The 27,761-nt window shown below is 35.5% G+C and overlaps 1 protein-coding gene across 5 annotated transcripts in view; it reads right to left on the bottom strand.

Moving 5' to 3' along the window:
* Positions 1-27,761, bottom strand: part of CNKSR2 (connector enhancer of kinase suppressor of Ras 2) — a 281,133-nt gene that overhangs the window by 64,925 nt on the left and 188,447 nt on the right. For all 5 annotated transcript variants that reach the window (XM_004382841.1, XM_004382843.1, XM_004382842.1 and 2 more), the window contains 4 exons: positions 7,326-7,374; positions 6,757-6,929; positions 3,763-3,836; positions 3,410-3,481 (listed from right to left, as the gene is read on the bottom strand). In XM_004382841.1, the coding sequence (XP_004382898.1) occupies positions 3,410-3,481; positions 3,763-3,836; positions 6,757-6,929; positions 7,326-7,374 (368 nt within the window). The remainder of the gene's footprint in view (positions 1-3,409; positions 3,482-3,762; positions 3,837-6,756; positions 6,930-7,325; positions 7,375-27,761) is intronic.

Below are 27,761 nucleotides of genomic sequence, written 5' to 3'. Positions count from 1 at the left end.
GCTACAATTATGATTTGGTATTTATACGCTATTATGAAGTACAGATACATATGCATTAAGTTATTCAAGAAATATTTATTGAGAGCCTACATATGCCAGGTACTGTTCTAGGGACCGGGGATACAGAGATAAACAAAACAAAGTACCTGCCTTAATGATGCCTATATTTTAGTGAGGAAGACAGGCAATCAATAGGTATACAAATAAATATATGTTAAGTAGTTGACAAGTGCTATTAAACAAAAAACAAGTAAGCTAAAAAGTTAGAACGTCAGAGGTGGCAGGGATGGGGTAGCTATTTTAGATAAAGTGGTCAGGGATACAAGTATTGAATTTAGAAACTTTTTAAAGCATATTGACAATGAAGTTCTTTAATATTAAGCTAAATATTCAATACCTTACCATATTACCAATGCTTTAAAACAAGAGATTATGAGTAAGGGGATATTGGGGTTAAGGTGAATATTCTAATAAAGATATCAATAACTGACATAGAATAATGTATTGAGAGGGAAATAAGTGTAGAAATTATGGAGGTAATGTATAAATAATAATTGCTAAATAGGAATTGGTGACTCATCACAATTACAAAGACATATGTACTGGCATGGTAAGACATACTTAGGCTAAAAAATTCAGTAAATAAGTCTCAGAATACTTGAGAAACCCAATATTTTGTTTTCTCCTCACAGATTTCACACAGACAGGATAGATATATATATTTTTAATGTTTCAATGCTTGTTTCTGTGGAGGAAACGGATGGTGGTGGGTTGCTTAAAAGTATTTTTGCAGATTGTTACCTCACAAGCAAACTTACAGCTATTCAAAAAAGCAGCTGAGGTTTTAATATTATGTGTGTGTGTATCTATGTATATGCACATATATATATATATTAGGATATATGTATGTATATATACATATATATGTTTGTGTGTGTATGTGTGTATTATATTGTTGTTAGGTGCCATTGAGTCAATTCAGACTCATGGTGACCCCATGTGACAGAGCAGAACTGCCCCACAGGGTTTTCTAGGCTGTAATTTTTTCAGAAGCAGATTACCAGGTCCTTCTCCCATGGAGCTGCTGGGTGGGTTTGAACTGCCAACCTTTGGGTTAGCAGCTGAGCGATATGCTCAGATTTTATAGAAGAAAATTAAATTTAGGATGACCATTGGCGTATTTTCTTAATTATGTAATAGAAAAATATATTTCTCTGTACCATGGTATATTTTCAAAAAGGTAAGTAACACTTAAAAATTATGAAATAATCAGATAAAGCATATATTTAGTATAATTATAATTACTTTATAAATATATCCTCTCTTGAAGACGTAGGTCTTTAAAAAATTATATACAGCATGAATCAATACCAAGATCAGCATGCTGTTATGTAACAGTCAGGTGAATGAACAAAGCTGTAAGAGAATGTTTATCCCCATCACTAATCCCTCACTAATCCTCTGCAAATATTTCTAACGCTGACTCTTCCCCACTTCCATTAACAAGTAATATATATATTTCAAAACGTATTGAAAGTAGACACAAAGAGTATGATTATAAAAAACAGAAAAAAACAAAGCAAATCAATAAAAGTCCATTATGATTAAATTTTAATGAAAAATTCAGTATTTTGGGGACAATTTAATTCTACAAGTTGTAGCGCACCATGGCAAGGCTTACGAAAATAGCAGTGTTTTATGTGGAAATGAGGTTTTTTCGATCAGATTGATTTTTCTCTTTGACTTACTGCTTAGAAATATCAACAAAACGAAACACATGGGTTTGGTTTAGCTGCTTCTGTGATATACCAAACCAGATATATCCATCAGAGTGTTAGGGAAGAGTAGTAGTAACATAAGCACACCTTTGAAGCTATTGTTAGCATGGGGTAGGGAATGGAGACCACGAATGATTGTGGTAAGATGAATGGTTAGTAACAAGCACAGTAGATTTATAAAATAATTAAAGCACAAAATAAATGATCACAACCACTTCACTCCTCTTTTCACATACACACGTGTATGTGAATAAACATTTTCATTTTGAGAATAAGTTAAGGAGAAAAAGCTTTCTGAATTCCGATTACCTTGTATGAAATTTCAAGAATGGTAAAAGTTACATAAATCAAGAGGAGATTATGGGAACTACATGAAAGGCTCAATTATCTCATTAATATCAACAGATTTAATCAAGTGTTCTCAACACCTTCTTTGCCATTTCCTTGTATTTACATCCTTGCTTTGGAAAAACCATGCCTGGACTGCCAAGTGTCAAAGAACAAGATCATTAGTGTGTTCAAGCTATTTACGAAGCTATACAATTTTGTGCTTAAAAACACCTGGCTACTGGTTTTTTAGAGACATACAAAGAAAGGTAAGTGGGGTAAAAGGCCAAAGTATATAATAGGAATATATATTGATAGCAAATGCTTATACAGCACTTACAATTTAGCAGACACTGCTCTATTAAGCCCTTTTGGTGTGCTTATTTACTCCTCACAAAAGTTCTGTAGAAGGGATGGTTACTATTCCCACTTTATAGAAGGGACAATAACCCAGCATGGAGAGGTTACACAGCTAGTAAGTGGTAGAGCTGGGATTTGAGCAATCTGGTTCCAAAGTCTATGCTCTTGACCACTATGCTATGCTGCCTCACCCTAATTCTAGGCAGAGTATATATGTAATATGCACGTCCTGTTTCAGTTATGTAAAGAAGAAAATTTTGAATCTTAAACCTAATTTCTACAATTCTAGAAAAGGGCGAAGGAAAGGAAAGGAAAAGGAAGAAAGGCTCAAGTTCATAAAAGCTAAAAGAAAACATGAAGCAAATGTGGTAGATGTAGGAAATCAGTCTGTCTGCCTGTCTGTCTGCCTGTCTATCTATTTATCTATGTTTTCTTTGAGCTACCAAATAACCATGTAGTCATCTAATCAGGTGGCTGTACAGACCTGTCCAGTGATAGATGGAAGGTGACAGAAAAAAATATCAACTTAGCTTAGGCCTGAATTACTGAGATGCATGTTCTGCCATAAGTACTCAGCACTTGAAAAAGTCAGCTATTTTTGTGGACATTTTTTTTTTGCCACTGGGGATATAAACTTTAAGACATATTTTTGAAATGGACTTTAAAATTAAAAATCTCTTTTTTTGCAGTGAATATTTTTGGGACTATATATGGATTCCGGCACGTTTTATATACTTGACAAATAATCAACAAGTTTGACTTTTTAAATGCTGTTCTTTAAAACTAGGTATGGCCGCATGTAGCTATGACTGGGCTCATTTTATTTTTAAACTGATCAATCTAGAAACTTCAGTGACATTATTCTCTAAGCATCAATGTGGAAAACTTAGAATTCGAAGCCTAACTGACTTTCTAAATATTTTGAAATTTAAGTAAAACTTTACCTGTTCATATCATCAAGATGTTCAGCAGCAAAGTAAAAGCTTTTGATTTTAGGATGACAGGCTTTGAATGCACTGCAAAAGGAACCAAAGAACATTTATTTTATTTCAAATTGGGAAATAAGTTAGAACCAAATTAATTTTTATGGATAAAATTACCTCAGCATCTAAACTGAGTTCACATATATCATGCTTCTACCATAATGGTAGAAATCAGTAAGTTTTCTGCCCACAAAACTTCTTTCTCTTTACCTCAATTTGAAAGCATTAGACAAGTATCCTGTAATTTAAAAGCTAGAAATTAAAACAACCCTCCTATTCTCTTCTCTCCCCCTCCCCAAATAAAATGAACTTACTATTTCTTGCGGCATTCACTGGCTCTATCAATTTTAAATTCAGGCAGACTGATGAAACCTTCTGCTTTTTCATCCTAAAGAGGCAACAATCTTGTTCAGAATATTACATACAAAGGTTGAAGTGGAAGATACTATACACTATGTCTCGAATATCTATGCTAATAAATCTGTTCATTTAATTCCTTAAATTTGACATTTAGAGACTAGAATTCCACTCTTACCTATTACATTTGATTAAACTGAAGGTATATTTTGAGCACTTAGAACCCTATAAAATATGTACAGAACTTAAAATTTTTATGTTAAAACAAAGACAGAAAATTCTGTAAAAGTGTTTTGTAAATATTTTTATCTTCAGAGTGCATAAATTTTTATAAAATATAAAATCACTTTAGTCCACATTTACCACAACTTGTAATATTCTATTATTTTTAATGTTCAGATGTTAAAATATGGAGATGCTTACCAACTCAACTTCTCTTCCATCTCCAAAAAAATCTCTTATCAAACATGACATAATTTTTTTTAATGATATCATCATTATTTCATGTATTCAAGATTTTACAAAGGAAATAAGAGATCAATTTGATCTTCAAATATACGACTTGGGCACATATGCTATATATATATATATATATATATATATATATATATATATATAATATTATTTTTGCTTAGACACTTAAACGAAATGCATAAATCTTCCTCTTGCTAATGCTAGATGAGAAAAACAAGATAGGAGAACTATCTAAAATCTTACATCAGATACATGTTATCCCAACTAGCTAAGACTATCTTTGGCTAAATCCTTTAATCATTGTGTCCTTTCTCATGCTCAAGATGAAGTTCAGACTTTGACTTTCCTAAACTTTTATTTGATTTATGCTATATCAGTTTATGGCTCCTCATAAATCAAGTTCAAATGAGATTATACCTTCATCTACTACCTCGAAGAAAAAAAATAGAGATTTTTTTGAGGTAGTGGATGGGGGCATAATCTCATTTTTTTAGTGTGTGTGTGTATGTACGTATATGTGTTTGTGTGTGTGTATAAATAAAAAATAAAAGACTTCTTGCAATGCTAAGCTTCTATGCAAAACTAATTAATAAAAATTTATGACTGATAGTGATTGAATGTGTTATGAAAAAGAGCAATATTAAACTTTCTCAATATTTGAATTTTTTCTTCCAATCTTGAGGCAAATACAATATTTTCAAATCCTTTTCTAACTTTGATTTCTATGTTATGTTACGCTTGATGTCTTCAATTTAAAAACTTAATCTTTATGAACAATTTTAAATATTTTTGGGGTAGTTATTATCTTCCCATAATGATGTAATAAGGATTGTTTTTACATTTTTCCTAAAAAAAAAAAAAAAAAGAGAAAGAAAGTGTCACAATAGGATATTTCCTGCAAGGTATATGATGAAATTATTCACTCACCTCTCACATGGTAACAATAATTCTCTGATTGAAAGTTAGCTACTGTTCAATAAAAAGGGTGGATGGTTTTTCATCATTTAAACTTTGAAAGATAGAATATAATCTAGTATAAAGCAACAAATCTACAAGTGACCTTACAAGAAACAGAAACATAGTGATACTATACCTTGATACTACTTGACTGGCATATAAAAAGTATTTAATAAACATGTTTTTTTATGAAAATGTAGGTAAAATTATAGTTTGTTTATTATATCTACAATAAGACACATTTTATGAAATAGAGGATTTTTATTTTTAGGAAATTGTATGATTACCACAAAAAATATCAACAGTACAAAAAACAACCAAATCTTTCTATATGGATAATATAGACATCCACATTAAACAGTAATATATTAATTCAAGTTTTAAAATGAAATAAGTCAAAGTTAAAAATATTACTGATAATATATACTTATTGAGCACATACTATGTGCCAGGCATTGTTTTAAGTGGGCTTTAGATGCACTGATTTATTCACATGTAGCCCAGTGAGACAGGCACTGTCATTATCCCCATCTTTCCAGATGAGGAAACTGAGGCACAGTAACTCAGGTGGTATAATTCCTGAGTCCACTCTTAACAGCCTGTCTAGGGAACATAAAATTCTCTAGATAGTGTATGTTACAATCACAGGCATAAAAATGTTAAATTTTATTTCAAAAATTAATCTTCAAAGGCAAATTGATAAATACCTTAACATAATATATTAGTATAAGACTATTCTGCCAGCAAACTATGTGAACCCATCTACACTTTTAGATAAAACAAGTAATGACAGAAATTATTATTATTATTATTTTAAAAAAAACTAATGAAGTTAACTGATAGATGGCTATGGCGAAGAATCAAAGCAAATGCAGAGTTGAGGGAATATCAATCAATAAGATATACTCTTAGCTTGTCTGCTGTGATATGTGATAGGTTGTGAGACGATTGCTCTGGATATAAATCTGATTTACCGTAAATGAAATAGGAAATCATAAGAATAATCCAGATGTATTATATAACCCCCCACCCTCAATTTGGCAAATAAAATGAATACTTGTAGATTTTCTCAAAACTAGTCTACTAGTTCTTTTTTTAAAGAAATACTGAAATAAATTTAGGTGATATTAATTTACTTAAATTACTAAAGGACTTCCTTCCCAAAAAACAAGGGAAAAAAATGGAAACTTTGAATAAAAGGAAGACATTTTAAAATCTATATCAAATTTCCATGTGTATTCCTTATGGTTATGCTATTGTTTGAATTAGCTTGGTATTTTTGGTTAGATATGTGGAATTTTACTATACTTTGTGTTTCAGATATGTTGCTACATTAGAATAATTCAGACAAATTGTCTTTGAAGAGCCCCAAAATATAATCATTTTAAGAGGGAAGGCTGAAAAATAACTAGCAGATGTATCTGAGCTAGACTTAAGGTAATTTTTAAGTCTCAAAATGGTGGGGTTTTTTAGTTAAAGATAGAAAATGGATGAGAAAAGAAAATGTGTGTATGTCTTACCTCTTCATTAATATACCAATATAGGGATGCATCCTTTAGGACAAACCAATATTTCTTCCATTTCTGTGAAAAATAACTCTTAGCATCTTTCTTTTTCCAGAGCCAGCCCTCACAGTCACCACGGCCAAGATCTTTACAAGAAATTCGTCTTTTACTCTTGCCTGCTATAGGACCTAAAGATAACAGTGAATGAAAATGTTCTTTAAGTTTTGCACAAGGTATGAAGTTAGAAGATTAATCTATAAATCACAAAAATAAGTTTGTGTACTTAACTTCAACAATTCTCATTTTCACATTGTATCAGAAAAGAAAAATATGGAAATCTTTAATACCTCTTACACCACATAAGCGACACACAATTTAATCAGAAATATGTAATCCCAGTCTCAAAACCTGTTGAGACTATTTATTGTAAAAGGTACCTTGTATCATAATTGAGCTGAAGGAGAAGCTAGTCTTGGGAGTTCTTGTACTACAGGGTTGTGCTCTTCCAGACCACACTGGCTGAAGTGTGCTGGTGGTTATCATAGTGCAAAATAGCAGGTAAACGTTTTATTTCCTTTTCTTACCTTTGCTTTTCTTCTTTGATTTGTGCTGCAGAGAAGACTGCTGAAATGTCTGAAATCAAACATAGAGAAGACCGTTATCTGATACTCAGGGTGCCATCCAGAGTGCCAGCATGCTGCACAAAGTTCTCAAAAGCTGGACAATGACTCTAGAAACCCCCGTCAGAGAAAGTTCTTTCTTTCTAAAGCCTAAAAACAAATTTATATACATCATCTCACTTAACTTTCTAATCTCTCTGTGAAGCAGGAGAGGATACTATCTTAATCCTTATTTTATAGGCAACGAAATAGGGACACAAAGCATCAGTGAAACTAAGGGCTCTTAATTATATGCATGGCACTACTTTGTATCTGTTTTAGGGGGTTAGAGTGCTTTCTCAGACAATATTTCATTTGGTTGTCACAAAAATCTTCTTAAGTAGGCAGGCAAATATGACTATCCCTTGTTCCTTTCGAATGCATAATATTACACAACCACTGTCGCCTACTCATCTGGAAACTCCCTCGCAGTCATTAAATACTTCAGCACTTGGATCAATATTTTCTCCTCACCCCTACCTTTGTCATCTAATCTTCACATAGATGATGTCAGTGCCTTGGCTTCTTAGTACCTCATCTCCAATAATCTTTACCTCTTCAACCCTCAGCTACCCACCTCTGAGACCACATGTTAGATATCTCAAGCACACTCTAACCCCTGCCTCCAATACCTCCGGTTTACATGGTCCAATACCCCCATGCTGTCAATTAAAATAAAGCTTAACTGAGGCATCCGATTCATTGACCCTATCACTGTTTTGTGCCTACATTTTCCTCCTTACAGGGCTTGGTTTCCATCAGACTTCATTATAATTATTCCTTGAATCACATTCCCTGCATCATAGCTGCCAAGCTAAACAGCCATCCTGGTTACTCCATATCTAACAGTTAAGCACTCAGCTGCTAACTGAAAGGTTCGCAGTTCAATCCCACCCAGCAGCTTTGTGGGTGAAAGCAGACTGCTCCCATGAAGATTACAGCCAAGAAAACCCTATGGAGCAGTTCTACTTTGTCAAATGGGGTCGATATGAGTCAAAATCAACTCGATGGCATCTAGCAACAAGTACCAAAACAGCTTAATAGATCTTAAGAAAAACAACTGTATTGACTGTAATAGGCAACTGGATTTTGTTTACATAAAATTCACTGGTCCCAGTTTCATTTGATAAATTCATATTTTGTGACAAATTTTCTTTAGTATCTTTAAACACAAAATAACATTCTACTTATATAACCATTTTCTTGTCCTATATATGATTTACATAATTCCCATGAATATAATATAGATGAGAGCCCTGGTGGCACAGTGGTTAAGCATTTGGCTGCAAACCAAAAGATCGGCAGTTCAAATCCACCAGCTGCTCCTTGGAAACCCTATGGGGTAGTTCTACTCTGTCCTGTAGGGTCACCATGAGTCAGAATTGACTCGACAGCAATGAGTTTTTTTTGTTTTTTTTTTTGGCTTACCAGTCCTAAGGATAAGGGCCAGATAATTTGCTGATATACAGTGCAATGCAGAAACAGATACCCAAGTGTCGAAGCAATATAAATATGTGTGTGTGTTTATATATATATTTTCACCATATATACACACACACACCAAACTTTGTGGCATCCATGGCTACAGAAATTCACAATCAATTTTTGAGAAAGCATAAAAGATGAAACCCAGTATGCCGTGTTGATTTTCTTGGGTGTACTTTGCTTCAAAATAATAACTGAAATAATAACTCAGGCTAGTGTGCTTAAATATAGTTAATTTACATACAGTTATTTTCTCTTATTTGGTTGTAAAATTACAGATTTTTTTCTGTCTTCCTTTTGTGCTTCCACAAGTAATCATTATAGTTTTAAAGTTCATTATTTTTAAAACTGAAAAAGATGGGGGTGGTTTGTTTTCAGGAATCTACATGGATAACAGACAGCTTGGAAGAATTGGGTTACATAATGTGCCTCCTATGTTTTTGCATGCTATTCCTTAGAACCTGAAGGTCTACTTAAAATCTACACAGAAACATACTTTATGCTCTCCAGGTTTTCTTTTTAACAAGATTATCTTTGCTTTCCCCATAAATATATTCTCATAAAGACCTCGATTGTAGAGTATAATCAGTGTACACACTGTTGAAACTTGTGAACTCCTAAGCACTCAATACAGATTTATCCATCACCAAAATAAGTGAAGACTCATATGTCTTTTGTAAATACTGTAAATATTACAATGGAGTACTCTTAAGAGAAATTTCATTATTTTTTCCAAGTGAATTGACGTTTTCTAAAATAAAAAAAAGTTAACTGAATCATAAGTTTTTGAAAGTAATGGGGAAAATAATTAAAACTACAGTTAAGGTATAGGTCTCTGTGCAGAAGAGTTAATATAGCGGGCCTGAGGTTGCTGTCTTAGAAGAGCCTGCTTGCTGCAAGGTTGGCCCTTGGCTAGCATCTGGGAACTTGGCTGGTAAACAATTCCCTACACTGATCTGAAACACTCCCTAAGCAATAAGACTGTTCTGCCCACTTGGGGCACTGAACGTCTGTTTTCCTTCTGGAAGTCTAGACTTTTAATAACTGCAAGGCAGAGAGTGCCCGCGTGACCAAAATTCCCAACAAAAACCTTAGGCACTAAGTCTCTAATGGGCTTTCCTGGACAGAAATACCACACACGTGAGTGCATTTTTGCTGCTAGGAGGAGAGTGCGCTCTGTGTGGTCCATCACAGGAGGGAGGCAGCACAGGAAGGCTGAACACGAATTTCTCCAGATTCCACCAGTGTCTTTTTCCCTTACTGATCTGGCTGTACATCGTTGCTGTGTCCCTGTAATAAATCTAAGCCATGAGTACAACTATCTGTTTTGCCCTGTGAGTCTTTCTAGTCAATCAACGAACATGTGGGTGGTCTTGGGGACCTCAGAAAGAGCCTGGTGTTCAAAAGATCCCTTACAAATTTATATTAGAAACTGTTCGTTAGTCATAAACATAAATAAGCTCCTGACAGTGAAGATTTCCTGTTACCAGCAATAGTGTTATTAAGCACCCCTGAGGTGCAAATTTATGATCCCATGTAGTCTTTTCTAGTAGAACTCATGAAATGATTCATTCTGAGTGACAGAAATTTAATTAGTAGCATTTTTTTCAGTTTATAAGGATATTATGCCAAATTTAATAAGAGAAAGACATTAAAAATAGACACACAACTATAATAGATAACACAGTAGATCATATGTGGTACTATGGAGAACTTTAAAAAAATAAAAAGGAGACCTGGACACTTTGCATTCATGATGATGAAGTTTTTCTCATGAGAGTGAAAATTCATAACATGTTTTATTTCTGTATTTTTCTTATTAGCTTCAGATCATCCTTCTTCAGGGTTCATGCTAGAGTATATCCTTTAGAAGTTCTTTCATAGTGGTCTGTGAGTCACAAGCTCTTTTAGTTTTTGTATGTTTGAAAACATATTTTTACTTTTCTCTTAAGTAATAGCTTAGCTGGGTATAGAATTCTGAGTTGAAAATAATTTTCCCTTAGCATTTTGAATATATTTATTTTCTTCTGGCATCTATTGCTATTAAGGTGTCTGTAGCTACTCTGTCACTTATTTGTTGTAATCTGTATTTTCTCTCTGTGGCTTTTAAAATATTTTTCTCTTTCTCCTTGATATTCTGTAGTTTCACTGTGATGTGTATAGATTATAATTTATTTTAATTTATTCTATTTAGCATTCATTGTGTTATACTTGAAGGAGTTATATCTTTAATTCTTAAAATTCTCAGGCATTATCTCTTTGAATAGTCTTCTCTGCTAGTCCTTTTTTTTTTTTACTCTGGTCATGTTGGCATCTCTGAATTTATTATTCATCTGTTTTTCATAATTTTTATCCCTTCATATTTCTGCAATGCTCTTTAAAATTCATTCAATTGTCTTACGGTTTCCTAATTCTCTCTTTGATTGATTGTATCCAGTCTAAAGTTTATCTTATCTATAAAGTGTTCATGTTACTGCCCATATTTTACATTTCTAGGATGTTTAATTTGTATTGGTTCTTTTGAATATTCACTGTTCATGATCTTCTGTTTTTATTTCAAAATTTATTTTAAGGGCTTTTGTGGATTTCCCATATACTGATGGAAAAATCATATGATTGCTGAGTTTACTGGCTTTTTTTTAAGCATTAATTTTCTTTAGATGTTTTAAAATTTGAGCTTGAATGCAAGGACCTTCCTGAAAGAAAATTTCTTTTTTGCACTCATTCCTCCCAGTCTAAGGGAGGATGTCTCCTGTCCTTATTCTTTGGTGACCCTCAGACATTAACAAGGTCTTTTAATGGTGGCACAGGTTCCTATCCTATCCAGGCAGTCGAAATAGGAGAGGCTTGGCCTATGGTTCTGAGTATACATCTGTCTTTGTTCCCTGTTGACACTCAGGAATATAGCTTTATGTAAGTCTTAGCTCTCGTCAGCGGTTGTATCTATACTCAACTTTCTTACTCATGGATGAGGAGGCTCTGATTGCCTTCCCAGCTGGTTTCATTCAGTGAGTCAGCCTTGTTTCCTGATATAGCTGGGATCCATTTGGTCTCTGATACCCACTAGAGTAGACTCCCAGCTATACTGCCTCTTTCTAGACTCAGAGCCTAGGAGGTATGTGGCTTTAGTTCCCACTTCTCACTGTGTATTTTTGTTCCTTTTTCTGGTCCTTGAAGACCAGATTTTGTTTTTGACCATGACCATATCTTTCATATTTGTTTATGTAAGAATCTAAAGTATAAAGTCATAATGCTTATTGACAACAAAAAATGGATTCCTTTTGTAAGCATCTGTAAAGATGTGTAAGTATCTGTTATGTATCCCTTAAAAACTGTATTTTTACCTTATTTCCTAAAGCATCATTCATGATAAATGGAGAAAAGATTGAAGTTGTCAATGATTTCATTTTACTTGGATCCATGATCAACACCCATGGAAGCAGCAGTCAAGAAATCAAAAGACGCATTACACTGGGCAAATCTGCTGCAAAAGACCTCTTTAAAGTGTTGAAAAGCAAAGATGTTACCATGAAGACTAACGTGTGCCTGACCCAAGCCATGGTATTTTCAATTGCATCATATGCATGCGAAAGCTGGACAATGAATAAGGAAGACCGAAGAAGAAATGACGCCTTTGAATTGTGGTGTTGGCAAAGAATACTGAATATACCATGGACTGCCAAAAGAATGAACAAATTTGTCTTAGAAGAAGTACAGCCAGAACGCTCCTTAGAAGCAAGGATGGCGATATTACATCTTACATACTTTGGACATGTTGTCAGGAGGGATCAGTCCCTGGAGAAGAACATCATGCTTGGTAAAGTACAGGGTCATCGAAAAAGAGGAAGACCCTCAACGAGATGGACTGACACAGTGGCTGCAACAACGGGCTCAAGCATAACAATGATTGTGAGCATGGCGCAGGAGCAGGCAGTGTTTCGTTCTGTGGTACATAGGGTCGCTATGAGTCGGAACTGACTCGATGGCACCTAACAACAACAACAATCATTCATTAAAATCCTTCTAATGCCCTCACTAGCACTTTCTGTTCATTGTAGTGCACATCTGAGTGAAAGTCCTTTGAACTTTCTAAGAATATTTTACAAACTGGTCTCCAGCAACTTCTGAATTCATATTGCTAGCCTGAAGTTCTTAGCTGAGCTACAGGCTGCCTAACTCAATATATATATTTAATATGTACAAAACTGAGTTCATGATATCTACCACCCACCAGTCAGATCTGCTCCTCTCCTAGTCTTCTATACCTTAGTAAATGACAATTCTGTTTTTTTCCCAAATAGCTCAGATCCAAAATCTTGGAGTCAACCTTAACTCTTCGCTTTTTCTTACACCCCACAGCCAATCAATCAACAAGTCATATCTGCTGTCTTCAAAATATATTTAGAATATGAGTTTTTCTCACCATCGCTACTACTACCAACCTGGTCTAAGTCACCATCATCTTTCACCTGGATTACTGACATGCCATCTTACTGGTGTCCCTGCTTCTGCTCTTACTCTTTCTATTTTTAATACAGCAGCCAGAGTGATCCTGTTAAAATATAATTTGAACCATGTCATTCCTCTACTCAAAACCCTCCAATGGCTTCTCATTTCACTCTGAATAAATGCCCAAATCCTTTCAATGACCTTGAAGGCCCCACATGACCTGAACCCCTGTTACTTGTGCCTATTGCTCTCCCCCTTGTTAATCTTGCTCCAGCCACACTTGCTGTTTCTAGAACATGCCAAGTATGGTCCCCTCTCAGGGCCTTTATCCTTGCTCTTCCCTCTGTTCGAAATGTTCCCAGATATTGTTATGGCTTAGTAAGTTCTTCCCAGGCTTCCCTATCTATGATTGTTATCCCTATTGCCCTCAATACTTTCTATTCTCCTTCCCGGCTTTATTTCTCTCCTTAGCACTTAGCATTATCTAAAGTACTTATATTTCTTGTTTATTTATCTGACCTTCCCTCCAAATATGAACTCCATGAAAGAATGGAATTTTGTCTGTTTTATGCACTGTTTTATGCTCTGCCTAGAATATAGTAGGTGCTCAATAAATATTGCTTGAGTGAATGAATGTTAAACAACCATCAGCAAAGAGCACAGGATGTAGTCTTAATGAGCTGACTGTTTTAACCCGAAGAAGTCCTGAAGGGAGGGGTGGGAGGGAAGATATAAACAAGCCAGGTATCTTTTCTCCAGTAATCAATGTACAATGCATTACTGAACATTCTGTCCTTTCGTGGGCCATTATCTTGGTAGACAAGAAAAAAATTCCTTTTTATTCAGTCTCCTTTAGCATTACTTATTATTGTTGTATACTTAACAGTTTAAATTGAAATTCAAGATGTGGCTGACAGAAGTACATTAATTCTGTGTCAAAAGATATTTATGCAAATAATTATATGATGAATTATGAATGGATATGTTGAAATCATAATTCTATCTCTAAAAATAGAATGTGCTAAAATAAAAGGCCATTATGAAAGTACTGTTGATCCTCTTCTTAACCATGGTGATGCATGCAATAGTATTCTGTTTGGCTATAAAAGATCCCTTTATCAGTCATTTGCTTGAAAAGACCATTTTTCTTTCATTTTGTCCACAGATGTTCTGTTCAAACTTCGTTCCTCCCTATTCTGTATGAGGAAGTGTGGGGGAGGGTAATTTGGGTCATTCTTATCCTGAAAATTTCAGAAGCACTTATTTTAATTGTGGAAGAAAATTAAAATGACAGTTTCTTGTGTTACATTTTTGAAAGCTCAGCTACTATTAAATTCTTCTCATGTTGCAAATTGCCATACTTATGGAAAAATTTGCAATCAAAATACTCTCTCGTTGCAATATAGCAACTTCCTCTTACTGTAATTTTCTGCAAAGTTCTAAGATTTCTTCAGTGACTAGTAAAACAAATAGCTTATTTCTTATATGTAAGAAAAGAAGGTACTTAGCGATTTGCAACACTTGGGATAAATGATAGCTACTGCCACATAGTTAATTTTTTAAAATAAACAAAAATCTTAGAGATTTAAATATTTCACAAAGAAAAGTATTTTCTCTTACTCTGTAATTATTGAATGCAGGCAAAAAAAAAAGTCTAAATATGATCAAGTGGGGTAAGATGCAAATGGGACTAAATAGTAAGTCAAGAAATCTTACATTTACAAGAAATAACATCATAGAATTTAACAAGTCAATAATTAAATTCAAATTTGCCTCAGAATTTCAAAATATGCCCCTTTTATGATTATGCCAGTGTGCGTTCCAGTCATCAGAAGGCTTTTCAGCATCACAGAGAGTCCTGGGAGTGGGTGAGGGGGTCTGTTGTTAATGGTGGCCTTGCCCATTCTGGTATATGACAGAAAAAGTGAGCTGAGTAGGTGAGGGATGAGGCATGCACACTAGGTCTTTCAGTACAGTGCTATGAGGTAGCTCTGGAGTTCTGTTAGGAAAGTTAACCTGAATTTTTATTGACTGAAAGTGGTTCCATATTCACTCAAAAATAAGCATGCTTTTAAATATAAACTACTAAGTTAGCAGTCAAATTAGAACAAAAAGACAGTAATTGGGGGGAATCTAGAGAAAGCCAGTAAAACTAATTAGGTTGGGCAGAGTCAATGTTTCATGAAAAGAATGCGTAGCAGAATCATGTGTAGCAGATTCTGAACAAAAGAGGTGACTGAATCTCATACAGGATCCCATAAGGTGATTCCCCTTTTTCCCTATGGAGTGTAAGGTAGGAAGGAGGAGGATGATTGGTGAATATTTGGGAAGAGACACATGAATCACTGTCCTTAGGAAATAGAACTGTCATCCTTAGATCATAATAATTATCATTTACTGAGGGCTAACACTGACTAAGTAGTCCCTGGGTGGCGCAAATGGTTAAGCGCTCGACTATTAACCAAAAGATTGGCAGTTTAAACTCACCCAGAGGCACTTTAGAAGAAAGGCCTGGTGATCTGCTTCTGAAGGGTTAACGGCCTTGAAAACCTTATGGAGCAGTTCTACTCTGCACACATGGGGTCATTATGAGTCGGAATGGACTAAACGGTAACTGGTTGGTTGGTTAAGAAAGACTAAGACTACGAAGAAAGATCTGGTGATCTGCTTCTGAAGATTAGCCAATGAAATCCTTATGGATCACAACAGAACACTGTCTGATTACCAACAATAATGAAGATGATGCAAGACTGTGCAGTGTCTCGTTCTGTAGTGCACAGGGTCACCTTGAGTCAGAACTGACTTAACAGCAACAACCCAAACCCAAAAAACCAAACCCGCTGTCATGGAGTCGATTCCGACTCAATCATAGTGACCCTACAGGACAGAGTAGAACTGCCCCACAGGGTTTCCAAGGAGCAGCTGGTGGATTTGAACTGCCAACCTTCTGGTTAGCAGCTGAGTTCTTAATCACTGCGCCACCAGGGCTCCACTGCACCACTAGAGCTTATTACATGCTAGGCACCTTTCATATGTAATCAATCTTAATCCTTACAATAAACTCAAAACTCAAAACTCAGACACAGTTTATCGACCCCAATGCTTGCACTCCTAACCACTACATATAATATTGTCTCCCAAGTAAGTATTCCATAGTTACAGTAATCATGTGAAAGAAAAAATGCTTCTGCCCATGAAAATTATGAAAACCTCCCATGACATGTGATGTAAGTAAACTGCAATGTGGAAAAGATTCTACAAAACAGAAAGATATCAATAAGGACAACAATTTTATATTAATGGAGATAATTCAAATCAGTAACATTTTATGAATCTCTAATTTTCATGCTTTTGTGGATTTTAATTAGCAAGTTATATTGCTCTGTGAGTTTAAAAAATTTATCATAATATCTTCATGAGAGGAAGCTCATGTTAACATCTTAATTTGCAAATGAGATGGAAATTAAGGTACAGAAAGGTTATAAGGCTCAGCTAAAGTAGATAAGGATGGGACTGCAATCACATTTTATTCCAAACTATTAACAGTGTTAATTGAACTCAGTGCAATTTAAAAACCCCATCAATACTGATGAGGAAATCAGTGATCCAATAAGGCAAGCCTGCCTCCCCACTAATTCTTTGCACAGGAGAAATCTCCTGGAGCTGATTCATTGTGTTATACAATTTTTCACCTGATACACTGCTGATTATTATGCAATGCCTTAAAATTACTTGGTTCACTTTTCTCAAGATGTGACTTTTAACTACCACATTAATTTCTTCAAAGGCAGAAACCATCTGCTTAGCTCACCACTTTATCCTCAGCTCCTACCCAGTACTTGGCATACAATTATCTGTTGAAAGCATGAATCAAGTAGTTACCGACCATTTATGTGTGTGTGGGTCACTGAGGGGTGGGCTATTGACTTAATGATTTTATTTTGAAAAGAATCTGAAATAAAATGGCTTATTTAGTTACCATTTTTGTAGGTTTGTTACTGTAATAGAGTGGACATATTTTCTCATCATGGAATTCTTGCTATATCACTGTAATTAGTCCCCAGAATGCTTACTTTTATCTAAATTATCTTTATGGCTAAGAGTATGTTTAAATCAAGTTCTTATTCTGAGATATTTGCTCTTATATAATAGACAAGTTCTCCAAGACTACTTCAAATTTTCCACATCTGCTAATTTCACTGGGGTTTTCTTGATCAAGAGATCATTATTATTATTTTTAAAAAGAAATACTTTTTAAAGAGTAGATAAAAATAAAAGTTTAGGATGTTTTATGTCACCATATGTAACTCATTTTCTAATAAAATAATTGAGAAATATGAATCCTACTCCTCTTCCATACTGAACCTACTACTATGACATGATTTTAAGACTAAAAATGAAAAATCAGTTTTATCTAACAGAAGGGGGAAAAAAACTTGATATGAAGATGTTTAAAAAAATTCTGTGGTTGCAGCAGGAATCAAACTCTCATTACGCTGTCAATTTAGACAGTCTTTTTCATAGTTCTCTCTGTAGTGCTGTGCTCATCTTGTAAACGAGGAAACTGCACAAGAGAAAGAAAGCAATTTATGCAAGCTCAGATATGAAAAATTAGATTTCTGGAGGGCCTTATGTTTGCTGCCACTTCTCCAGTACTGGTTGCCTCAAATGCACCCAGATTAGGTTTGGGTTGTTCTCAGCTCACTGGTGAGGATATTTTGGTAGTAGGGTTGGAGGAAAGATGCTAATAATATTTGAGTGCCACTGCAGTGCCAGACACTGTACCTATCGGATACTTTACATAGTCACCACGGGGAGCCAATGCTTTCACTCAATTAAAAAATATATATGGGGAACACAAGGGAATAGAAAGCACAATATCCTCAAAAATATTTTTATAGCAAATAAAGAAGTGGATTTCATATGGCTCATTCTCATAACAACCTTTGATAAAAATTGAGGACATAATGTTAAAATGCAACAAAATGAAAAGGATTAACAACTGGCTAAGATAACATGTTCTAGGTGTATAGGCCTCCTGGTGATCTACCTCTGTAAACAGAGTATATAAACAATTTGTTTTCTAAAGAATTGTCTGATGTGTTTTAGGAAGTGGAAATTCTCCTTAGGTAAATTAGACATTTTATCCAAATTATTACTCAAGCTCTTGATTGAAGATGGATAAAAGACAATTTGAAGCTATATTTTACAATATATGCTTTGGAAAATTAAATTAGTAGAGGTGGACTGTAGTCTTGAGTTCACTGCAGATTTATGATGATTTAGAATTTTTTACTTTAGCACTGATCCTTGTATGTACTGGCACTAGAGAAAATTTCAAAGCAGGTTTTACCAGGTATGTACCTACAGTGGCTACAGAGAAGGAGACCTCAATGTGGTAGTTTCCTATTGCGTCAACTTAGCTAAGGTGGAACTACATATCTCAGAATTCTCTTCCCTGTACGGTCCCACAGGATAAATTTGTGTGAATTTTGGAGGACACAAGTGAAGCAGCGTAGTGTGTCAAGCTCTGCACCTGCGCAGTTCATAAACATGGCCACTTTTCTGCTGGCTCACTTTGTTGGTGTGGCTACAACTCCTCCAGCTCCCACCAGATCATGTCTTTCAGCTTCTCTGAGTCCTAGACCAGGAGCCTAGGAATCTTCATAGTGAAGGGTACCAGCTTTGCTGTTGAAGCTGGAGGCAGTGTTCCAGTTTGTGCTCAGGGGTTCTAGTTTGCCTTGATTGCTCCCACTTATGTCCAGCTTTTCTTCCTGACTGCTGGCTCTGCTGAGGCATCTTCACCAGCTTCTCAATTCGGTAAGGTCAAGTCCTTTATTCCATATCACTTAGCTGTTCTGTTTGCCTGATTGAACCCTAACTGATACACTCATTAATGCCTAAAGGAACATATTTTGTAGTCCTAGGAGGCTTCCTGATTTGCTCATCAGGATAGAAATTTCCTTCCATGTAGATAAATTAATTTTTTTTCTATATAAAGTTAAGAATAGTTACTATGTGCCTAGCACAGTGGTAAGAACTTTATATACTGTGTGTGATCTAACTCCGAAATAACAGGATGAGGTAGGTATTATTATCCTCTTTTTACTGATGAGAAACTGAGGTTCAGAAATGTATCTAAGTTCATACAGCTGACTTAAAGCTCATATTCTATAACTACAACATTATTCGCAGTCATCTGAATGATAGAAAACACAATTCCTTTCTTTAATGTTGAGCCTTTTTTTCCTGGAGGCAGTTAGATACAAGAACCATTGTCTCTTGAAGCCACTCCAGATTTATGATAATAAATGAAACCATGAGAAGATAACTTATTCTCTTGTTTACTATGGCAAGAAAGTTTGCATACAGTTAATCACAAATCAGTTGCATATAAAAAAAATTGGGGTTGAAACACTGTTCTTTTTCATACTATTCCAGGCTGTTTTGGATTCAAGTCAATTAGGATACAGTTCCTGACTTACCCTGATATTTGTAGATATTAAGAAACAGATTCAGCAATATCATTTAGAACTGAGACTCTAAGTTGAGCTCATGCACTTTGGCCCACTGCCAGGTGCTGTCAACAGTCAAAAGCCAATGAAAAGTTCATGAAGGCTGCAAACAGTTTAACATTGTTCTTGGACAATTTAGCTTCAAGAAACTAGAATGTAACAGTAGTCAATAGTTGTGCCTTAAATCCACTTCATTCCCATGTAAGCACACAGTCAAGAGACCTAGACAAATAGTTTATTAAGAGGATAACTTTGGATAAGATTTGGGTATATGTAGCAAATCATTAGGTTTATGCCTACGGTATGCAGATGACACAACCTTTCTTGCTGAAAGTGAAGAGGACTTGAAACACTTACTTATGAAGACCAAAGACTACAGCCTTCAGTATGGATTACACCTCAACACAGAGAAAACAAAAATCTTCACAACAGGAACAATAAACAACATCTTGATAAATGGAGAAAATACTGAAGTTGTCAAGGATTTCATTTTACTCGGATCCACAATCAACACCCATGGAAGCAGCAGACAAGAAATCAAATGATGTACTGCACTGGGCAAATCTGCAGCAAAAGACCTCTTTAAAGTGTTAAAAAGCAAAGATGTCACTTTGAAGACTAAGGTGCGCCTGACCCAAGCCATATTTTCAATTGCCTCATATGCATGTGAAAGCTGGACAATGAATAAGGAAGTCTGAAGAAGAATTGATGTCTTTGAATTATAGTGCTGGCGAAGAATATTGAATACACCATGGACTGCCAGAAGAGTGAACAAATCTGTCTTGGTAGAAGTACAGCCAGAATGCCCCTTAGAAGAAACAATGGCGAGACTTTGTCTCAGGTACTTTGGACATGTTATCAGGAGAGACCAGTCCATGGAGAAGGACATCATGCTTGGTAAAGTAGAGGGTCAGTGAAAAAGAGGAAGACCCTCAATGAGATGGACTAACACAGTGGCTGCAACAACAGGCTCAGACATAGCAAATATTGTGAGGATGGCACAGGTCTGGGCAGTGTTTCTTTTTGTTGTATGTAGGGTCGCCATGAGTCAGAACCGAATTGATGGCACCTAACAACAACAATGAATCCATCAAGGGGTGATATATTTTAGGAGTTGGGTGAAGAAAATAATTTGGTACAGGTTACGGCCCTTCAATCAGAACAGGCTTGAAAGAGTTCTAGTGGTAAGATAATTCTACCTGGAGTTTTATTAAACTTGAGATGCTCAATTAACTGAGTTATGGTGAAGAGGGAATGTATGGTTAGGGTGATTAGGGAGCAAAAAAGGCCTATGGCCTACAAAATTTGAGGAAGTTTTCTGAGGCCATAGAGCTGGGGGACACAGGTCTACATCATGAAAGAGAATGGTACTTCTTTATTCTCTCAGACCAAACTACTAAAGGCAGGTAGGTCCCCAAATAGTTCATAATTATTGACCTTACTAACCAAGCCAATGGTCCCCCATTAGAATTTTTATTTTACTTATCTTTTTCCTAAAGGCAAAAAAGAATTTGTAATAAGATTTAAAGTTAACAAATTTAAATTTAATAGAGCCGCTGGTGGTTTCGAACTGCCGACCTTTTGGTTAGCAGTTGGTTGCTTTAACCACTGTGCCACCAGGGATCCTTAATAAGATTTAAAGCCAATAAATTTAAACTTCATAAATTCCTAATTCAATTTTTCAGTGTCCTGTTTTGCATGGTGCCTCACTAATTAAGCCAGATTTTGTGTTTTGTTTCCTGGCAGTCATTATCTAACTAGGAACTAGGAGAACGAGACCAAACATTTGTTCAAACGTGAAACTGAAAGGACTGGCTTCAGTTTACCAATAATCTGTTTCATAGTGTGGGCAGAAATCTCTCTGAAAAGTGAGGGTGTATTAATGAATCTTTTTTTGTTTGTTTAATACTCAATTTATTAAATTTAAAAATTGATGAAACAGATTTCTAAACACTCAAACAATATTTTCACAATTAATAAAATTTATAAATTTAGTTACTCTTAAGAATTCTATTAAGTCTCTTAAGTCTTATACATCAAATCTTTTAGAGGCTTCCAACACCTTTAAAGCATCATAGAACATAATAATAAAAAAAGCAAAATGAGTTATTCCTACACACAACCAATACAGAAGTACTGGTGCTGTGGGTTTATTTCTGGTTTTCATTATTTGTATATTTATTTTCAGAAGTCTTTCAGTGGTTAGTTAAATTTCTTTTATCAGGATAACCAAAAAAAAAAAAACAAAAACCAAACTCACTGCCGTTGAGTGGATTCCAACTCATAGCAACCCTATAGGACAAAGTAGAACTGCCCCATAGGGTTTCCAAGGCTGTAATCTTTATAGACGCCAACTGTCACATCTTTCTTTCGCTGATGGGGCTAGAGGGTTCAAACTGCCGACCTTTTGGTTAGCAGCAGAGAACTTAATCACTGCATCACAAGGGCTCTTTCACAGGGATAAACAAACAAACAAACAAACAAAACCAAACCCATTGCCATCCAGTCAATTCCAACTTGTAATGACCGTAAAGGACAGAGTAGAACTGCCCCATAGGGTTTCCAAGGAGCGGCTGGTGGCTTCGAACTGCCGGCCTTTTGGTTAGCAGCCAAGCTCTTAACCACTATACCATCAGGGCTCCTTAACAGGGAAAAAACCAAACCAAAAAATAGGGATAGGACTGTCCACATTATTTACTTTGTTTTGGTAGTTTGTACTTTTTCAGGAATTAGTTCATTTTATCTAAACTGTCAGACCTACAAGCATAGAGTTGTTCATAGTATTTCTTTATATTTTTTAATGTCTGTGGGGTTTGCAGTGATATCTCCTCTTTCACTCCTGAGACTGGTAATTTGAGTCTTCAAACTTTTTTTCTTTGTCAGTCTTGCTAGAGGTTTATACTTTTTTTTTCCTTGATTTTTCAAAAAAAAACCAGGCTTTGGCTTGATTAATTTTCTCTATTGTTTTTCTGTTTCTATTTCATTAATATCTGCTCTTATCTTTATTAATTCTATCTCTACGCTTTTTGTTGTTGTTTTAATTTCTTGAGTAGGAGTTCAGATTATTGATTTGAGATTTCTTTTCTGATATAAGGAGTCAGTACTATAAATTTTCTTCTAAGCATATGCTGCGTATCATTTTCATTAAGTTCAATTTCCCTTGAGACTTCTTTTATCCATGGATTATTTAGAAATGTGTTGTTTAATTTTCAAGTGGTTGGAGATTTGCCTGTTATCTTTTTTGTTATTGATTTCTAGTTGATTCCATTACAATCAGAGAACATCCTTTTATGATTTCAGGTTTTTTTTTTAATTGTTAAGGTTTGTTTTATGACTCAAGATATGGTCCATCTTGATGAATGTCCCATGCATGCTTGAAAAGAATGTGTATTCTGCTGTTGCTGGGTGCCAATTAGATACTAATAGTGAACAGTATCATCCAGTACTTCTATATTCTTGATGACTTTTTGTTTAGTGGTTCTTTCGATTACTGAGAGAGGGGTGTTGAAGTCCCCAACTATAATTGTAGATTTGTCAATTTCTCCTTTTAGCTCTGTTGGGTTTTGCTTCATGTATTTTTTTGTTTGGTGCATACACATTTAAGATTGTCAGGTTTTCTTAGCGAACTGACATTTTATGCCTGTTGTGGTGGAGGGGCATGGCTGTTTTCATGGTTTTCACCTTGAGAAAAGGCAGATATGATTAAAAGTTTCTGTTCTTTTGGGCCATCCTTTTCCTGGTCCTTTGGCTAAAGAGAGCAGGCTTTTCTCAGGACTATATTTTCTCTGTCCATGGACATTTCCAGGTTTGCAGGCTTCTCTAAGCACCTAGGCCAAGTTACACGGGAGGCCAGGTTACTGAAGTCCCTAGTCAGTCTACCTTTTTTTCTCTACCTTTTAGAATCTCCTGATAGGTGACTTATGTATTTTGTCCAGGGTTTTTTGTTGTGATTAGCAGGAAGGACAGAATGGAATGTGTGTACTCCATCTTGTCCAGAACTGAATGATTATATTAGTGAATCTTTAAAACCCTAAAGACTATTTATATTAATAACCCCCTAGTCTAGCCAGTTCAATTATAAATATACCAGTGGTATATTGCAGTGATTGAGAAAATGGGGTGGTGATTGAGAAAATGAGGGTGGCAAAATTTTGTTACAAAAAAATCTTAAGTATGAAAGCAAAAGGAACTATTAATTAGTACAAATGAGTCATGAAACATAAGTAAATTTTTCTTCTAGACTTCTTCATGGAATAGCACTCAATAAAACTGTTTCACATTTATAAGCAAGTAAGGATAAGATTTCTTTGTTTTTACCACATATCTATATCTAAGGCAGTGGGTCTCAACATTTTTGATCCCTAAGGCAGGCCAAAATACCCCTTAGCCCATCTATTCCTCTGTTCCCAATGGAAAATAACTGGGTGATACCAATAGAATATTACCCGATAAGTACTGAAGTATGGATGATTCATATTTTCACTACAAATAACACATGCCTTAAAGTATCATTCTTAGAAAATTGTGGGTAAGTATGAATCACTACACGCTATAGGCTGAACCAAGCAACTGAAAACAAACTAAAATTGATAGCGATGAAGTCTAAAAATAATTCATAATTTAAAAGAAGAGCAACTGAAAACAACAGGTAATTTAAAAAAAGTACTGATGATGGGTCAATGTAGTATTCCTCCTGAAACTGTGGGAATCCCAGCCATCTGCACTTGTGCTTGCTTGTGCAGTAGAAGCATGGCTCTATTTGTCGGGGGTTGCATGGACACCAGCCTTTTTGAAAGAGTACAGAATTACTCAGTAAACTCTATGAATGCATTATTTTATGATTATTCAATTTGTAACCTTTCAGAACTCATTTAACAGGTTACCAGTAAGCAATATCTAGTCATAAGTGAAAATGAAAGTCTGTGAATTATATGCTATTTGCCCAGAAGAATCCAAAGAAAGACTCGCCATTTCTGGGTCAAGTCTCAGCTATCAGGAGGCCCTTTGCAAGGACAGACCATACCTTGAGAATCACTGCTCAAGGGAAGTGGCCCACTGGGAAACACTTCTCTCAGTCCAGGCTGTTCCCATGTAGGTCTTTGCCGGAGCTACTGTGAATTTGGCATTAACACTCTAGAAATAATCAAGTCATTCACAGGAATCAGAAAATATATATAAATACGAATACCATAATATTTAGGACAGATATCTAACATATCTGCATGCACTCTGGTGAGGAGGAACATCATGTAACATTGTAAGGTGTCTGTCTTCTAGGTAAGTAAAGTAACAATGAGAGGAACTGGTTATTATAAACTGGGAACTCAGAGATGGCTTCCTTGCCACTAAAATTAACTACCCTCTTACTTTTAGTTACTATGATCCTGAAACAAATCAGCTAAGTCAGTCAGCTGTTAGACAAACCAACCTTTATAACTGTAACTGCAGTTAAATTTAATTATGAATGTTTATATGCTGACAATACAGCATTTTTTCTACCTTTGTGACAATAATAACTCTGTCTTCTCTAATGGTAAAATCTTTATGAGCAGCAATGGCTTTCTTCAACTAAAGATGAGAAATTTGGAGTCCGGCGGCATGGACTCATATTTCTACTCTGCTACTTTTTAGCTGTGTGACCCTGAATAAGGTACACTCTGTGCTTCAGTATCTGTCAGTTCTGCAAAATAGAGATAATAATAGTACCAACCTCACAGGGTCATTCTGAGGATTCAGTGAGATAATGTAGATAAGGCCTTAGTATAGGGACTTAGTAAGAAGTCAGAAAATGTTAGCTATTATTATTAGTAGCAGGGCAATATTATTATTAGTCTTTGTATATTCGTTAGCACTCAGACTGGGCCCTACATGTGGTTGACACTATTAGAATTGTTTTTGAGGGGCAATATAGTGTGCTAAGAGCCAGACTGCTGATGTTCAAATCCCAGTTCTACCACTTACTACTTAACCTATGTGCCTCAGTTTTGTCATCTGTAAAATGGGGATAATAACAACACCTGCCTCATAGGATTGTTATGAGGATCATATGAGTTAATATTTATAGAATATTAATAATTAATATTAAATTAATTATTAATTAATATTAATTAATTAAATTAATATTAAATTAAATTAATATTAATAATAGAACAGTGTCTGGTTCATGTTTATTTGTTAAATAAAAATAGCCTTTTAAAAGCGCCCCATCTCTCTCCTCCCCCTCATCAAAAAAAAAAAAACCCTCGTGAACTGACCAGAATGGCTAAAAGTACTTATTATAAGTAAAATAAAAATGGAATGTTTGTAGTTCTGTCTTAAATAACTAAGACAAGCCACACAAATGTTGGAATGTTATGAAAGGAATTATCCAGATTTTTGAACACCTACTCAAAATCTGTTTTTAATAAACTATCTAAAATTACATTAGTCAGTTTATGAAAGTATACCTGCATGCTGCCTGGATCAAATTTTGCTTGTTCTGGCAGCTTAGCATGTAGATTTAAAACAGCGCTTTGAACCGGTTCTTCCCGGTTCAATCATGGCTGAGGAAGCAACACTGGAACAGACTCATGAACTGGAATCATAACCAGAAAGGGACAAATTACAGCTTGAAGCCCTGCTGGAAACTTAATCTCCCTCTTAGAAAACAAGGGCAGTGTAAGTGTTGCATAGCAACCAAATCTCTTGCCCATAGGATTTTGAGAAGAGTTGGAAACAGTGGTGCCCTGCTCAAAGATGGCAGCCGACCATGCTGCTTTGAATATGTGTCACTCTTAGTCCTGGCAATAATCCAATCTCACACATCAGATTCCTGAAAGAGCTCACTACACCTCTTCTGAGTCTCCCATTCTAGGGCTTTAACCCATAATTCTTCCCATTCCAGTTATGGTTCCAGATCACTCAAATTTTTTATATTCAGGCCTGTTCTGGTTTTGCTTTGTTGGCCATGATTGAACTTGTTCAAATCAATTCAAAATCCTGATTTAAAATAAATGATTATTTTCTTCATGAATTTAGTTTAGCAGCTTTAATGTGAGATAAAATTATACACATATTAAAGGAGCCCTAGTGGTGAAGTGGTTAAGCACTTGACTACTAACCAAAAGGTCAGTGGTTAGAACCTACCAGCCGCTCTGCAGGGGAAAGATGTGGCAGTCTGCTTCCATAAAGATTTACAGCCTTGGAAACCCTATGGGGCAGTTCTACTCTGTCCTATAGGGTCACTATTAGTCTGAATTGACTCGACAACAATGGGTTTTGGGTATATTATATTCAGAAAAAAGAAAGTCCTACAAGATTTAAGGATGAGATTTAGAACAATCCAATCATTTTTTACCTAAAGGCTTTTTATCACTACATGTAAATTTTATTTACACACATATACACACAGCAGCAGCAGTCTGTGTTTTCTTTTTGTGATCGCCGGTCCAATGAGGGCTTCAGCAGCTAACAACTTCCACATTTTTTCAGACAGAAAGTCAGTGAGTAGGTAAAATAAAATTATACTCTTGAAAAATACAATAACAGGCTCGGCTGATAGGCATTACTGGGACCTTAATAATGAGATACCCCATGTGTCTGTCAGTTTGTCAGACTGTGGTGGCTTGCATGTTGCTGTGATGCTGGAAGCTATGTCACTGGTATTCAGATACCAGCAGGGTAACCCATGGCGGACAGGTTTCAGCTGATTCAGGAAAGGTGTGCATCAAGGTTGTATCCTTTCATCATACCTATTCAACCTGTATGCTGAGCAAATAATCCGAGAAGCTGGATTATATGGAGAAGAACGGGGCATTAGGATTGGAGGAAGACTCATGAACAACCTGTGTTATGCAGATGACACAACTTTGCTTGCTGAAAGTGAAGAGGACTTGAAGCACTTACTGATGAAGATCAAAGACCACAGTCTTCA

This window comes from Trichechus manatus, unplaced genomic scaffold, assembly GCF_000243295.1.
Source record: "Trichechus manatus latirostris isolate Lorelei unplaced genomic scaffold, TriManLat1.0 scaffold00100, whole genome shotgun sequence".
In the NCBI taxonomy this organism is placed as follows: Eukaryota; Metazoa; Chordata; class Mammalia; order Sirenia; family Trichechidae; genus Trichechus; species Trichechus manatus.
The sequence above is the reverse complement of the archived record's forward strand: the minus strand, read 5'-3'. Positions and strand labels throughout refer to the sequence as shown.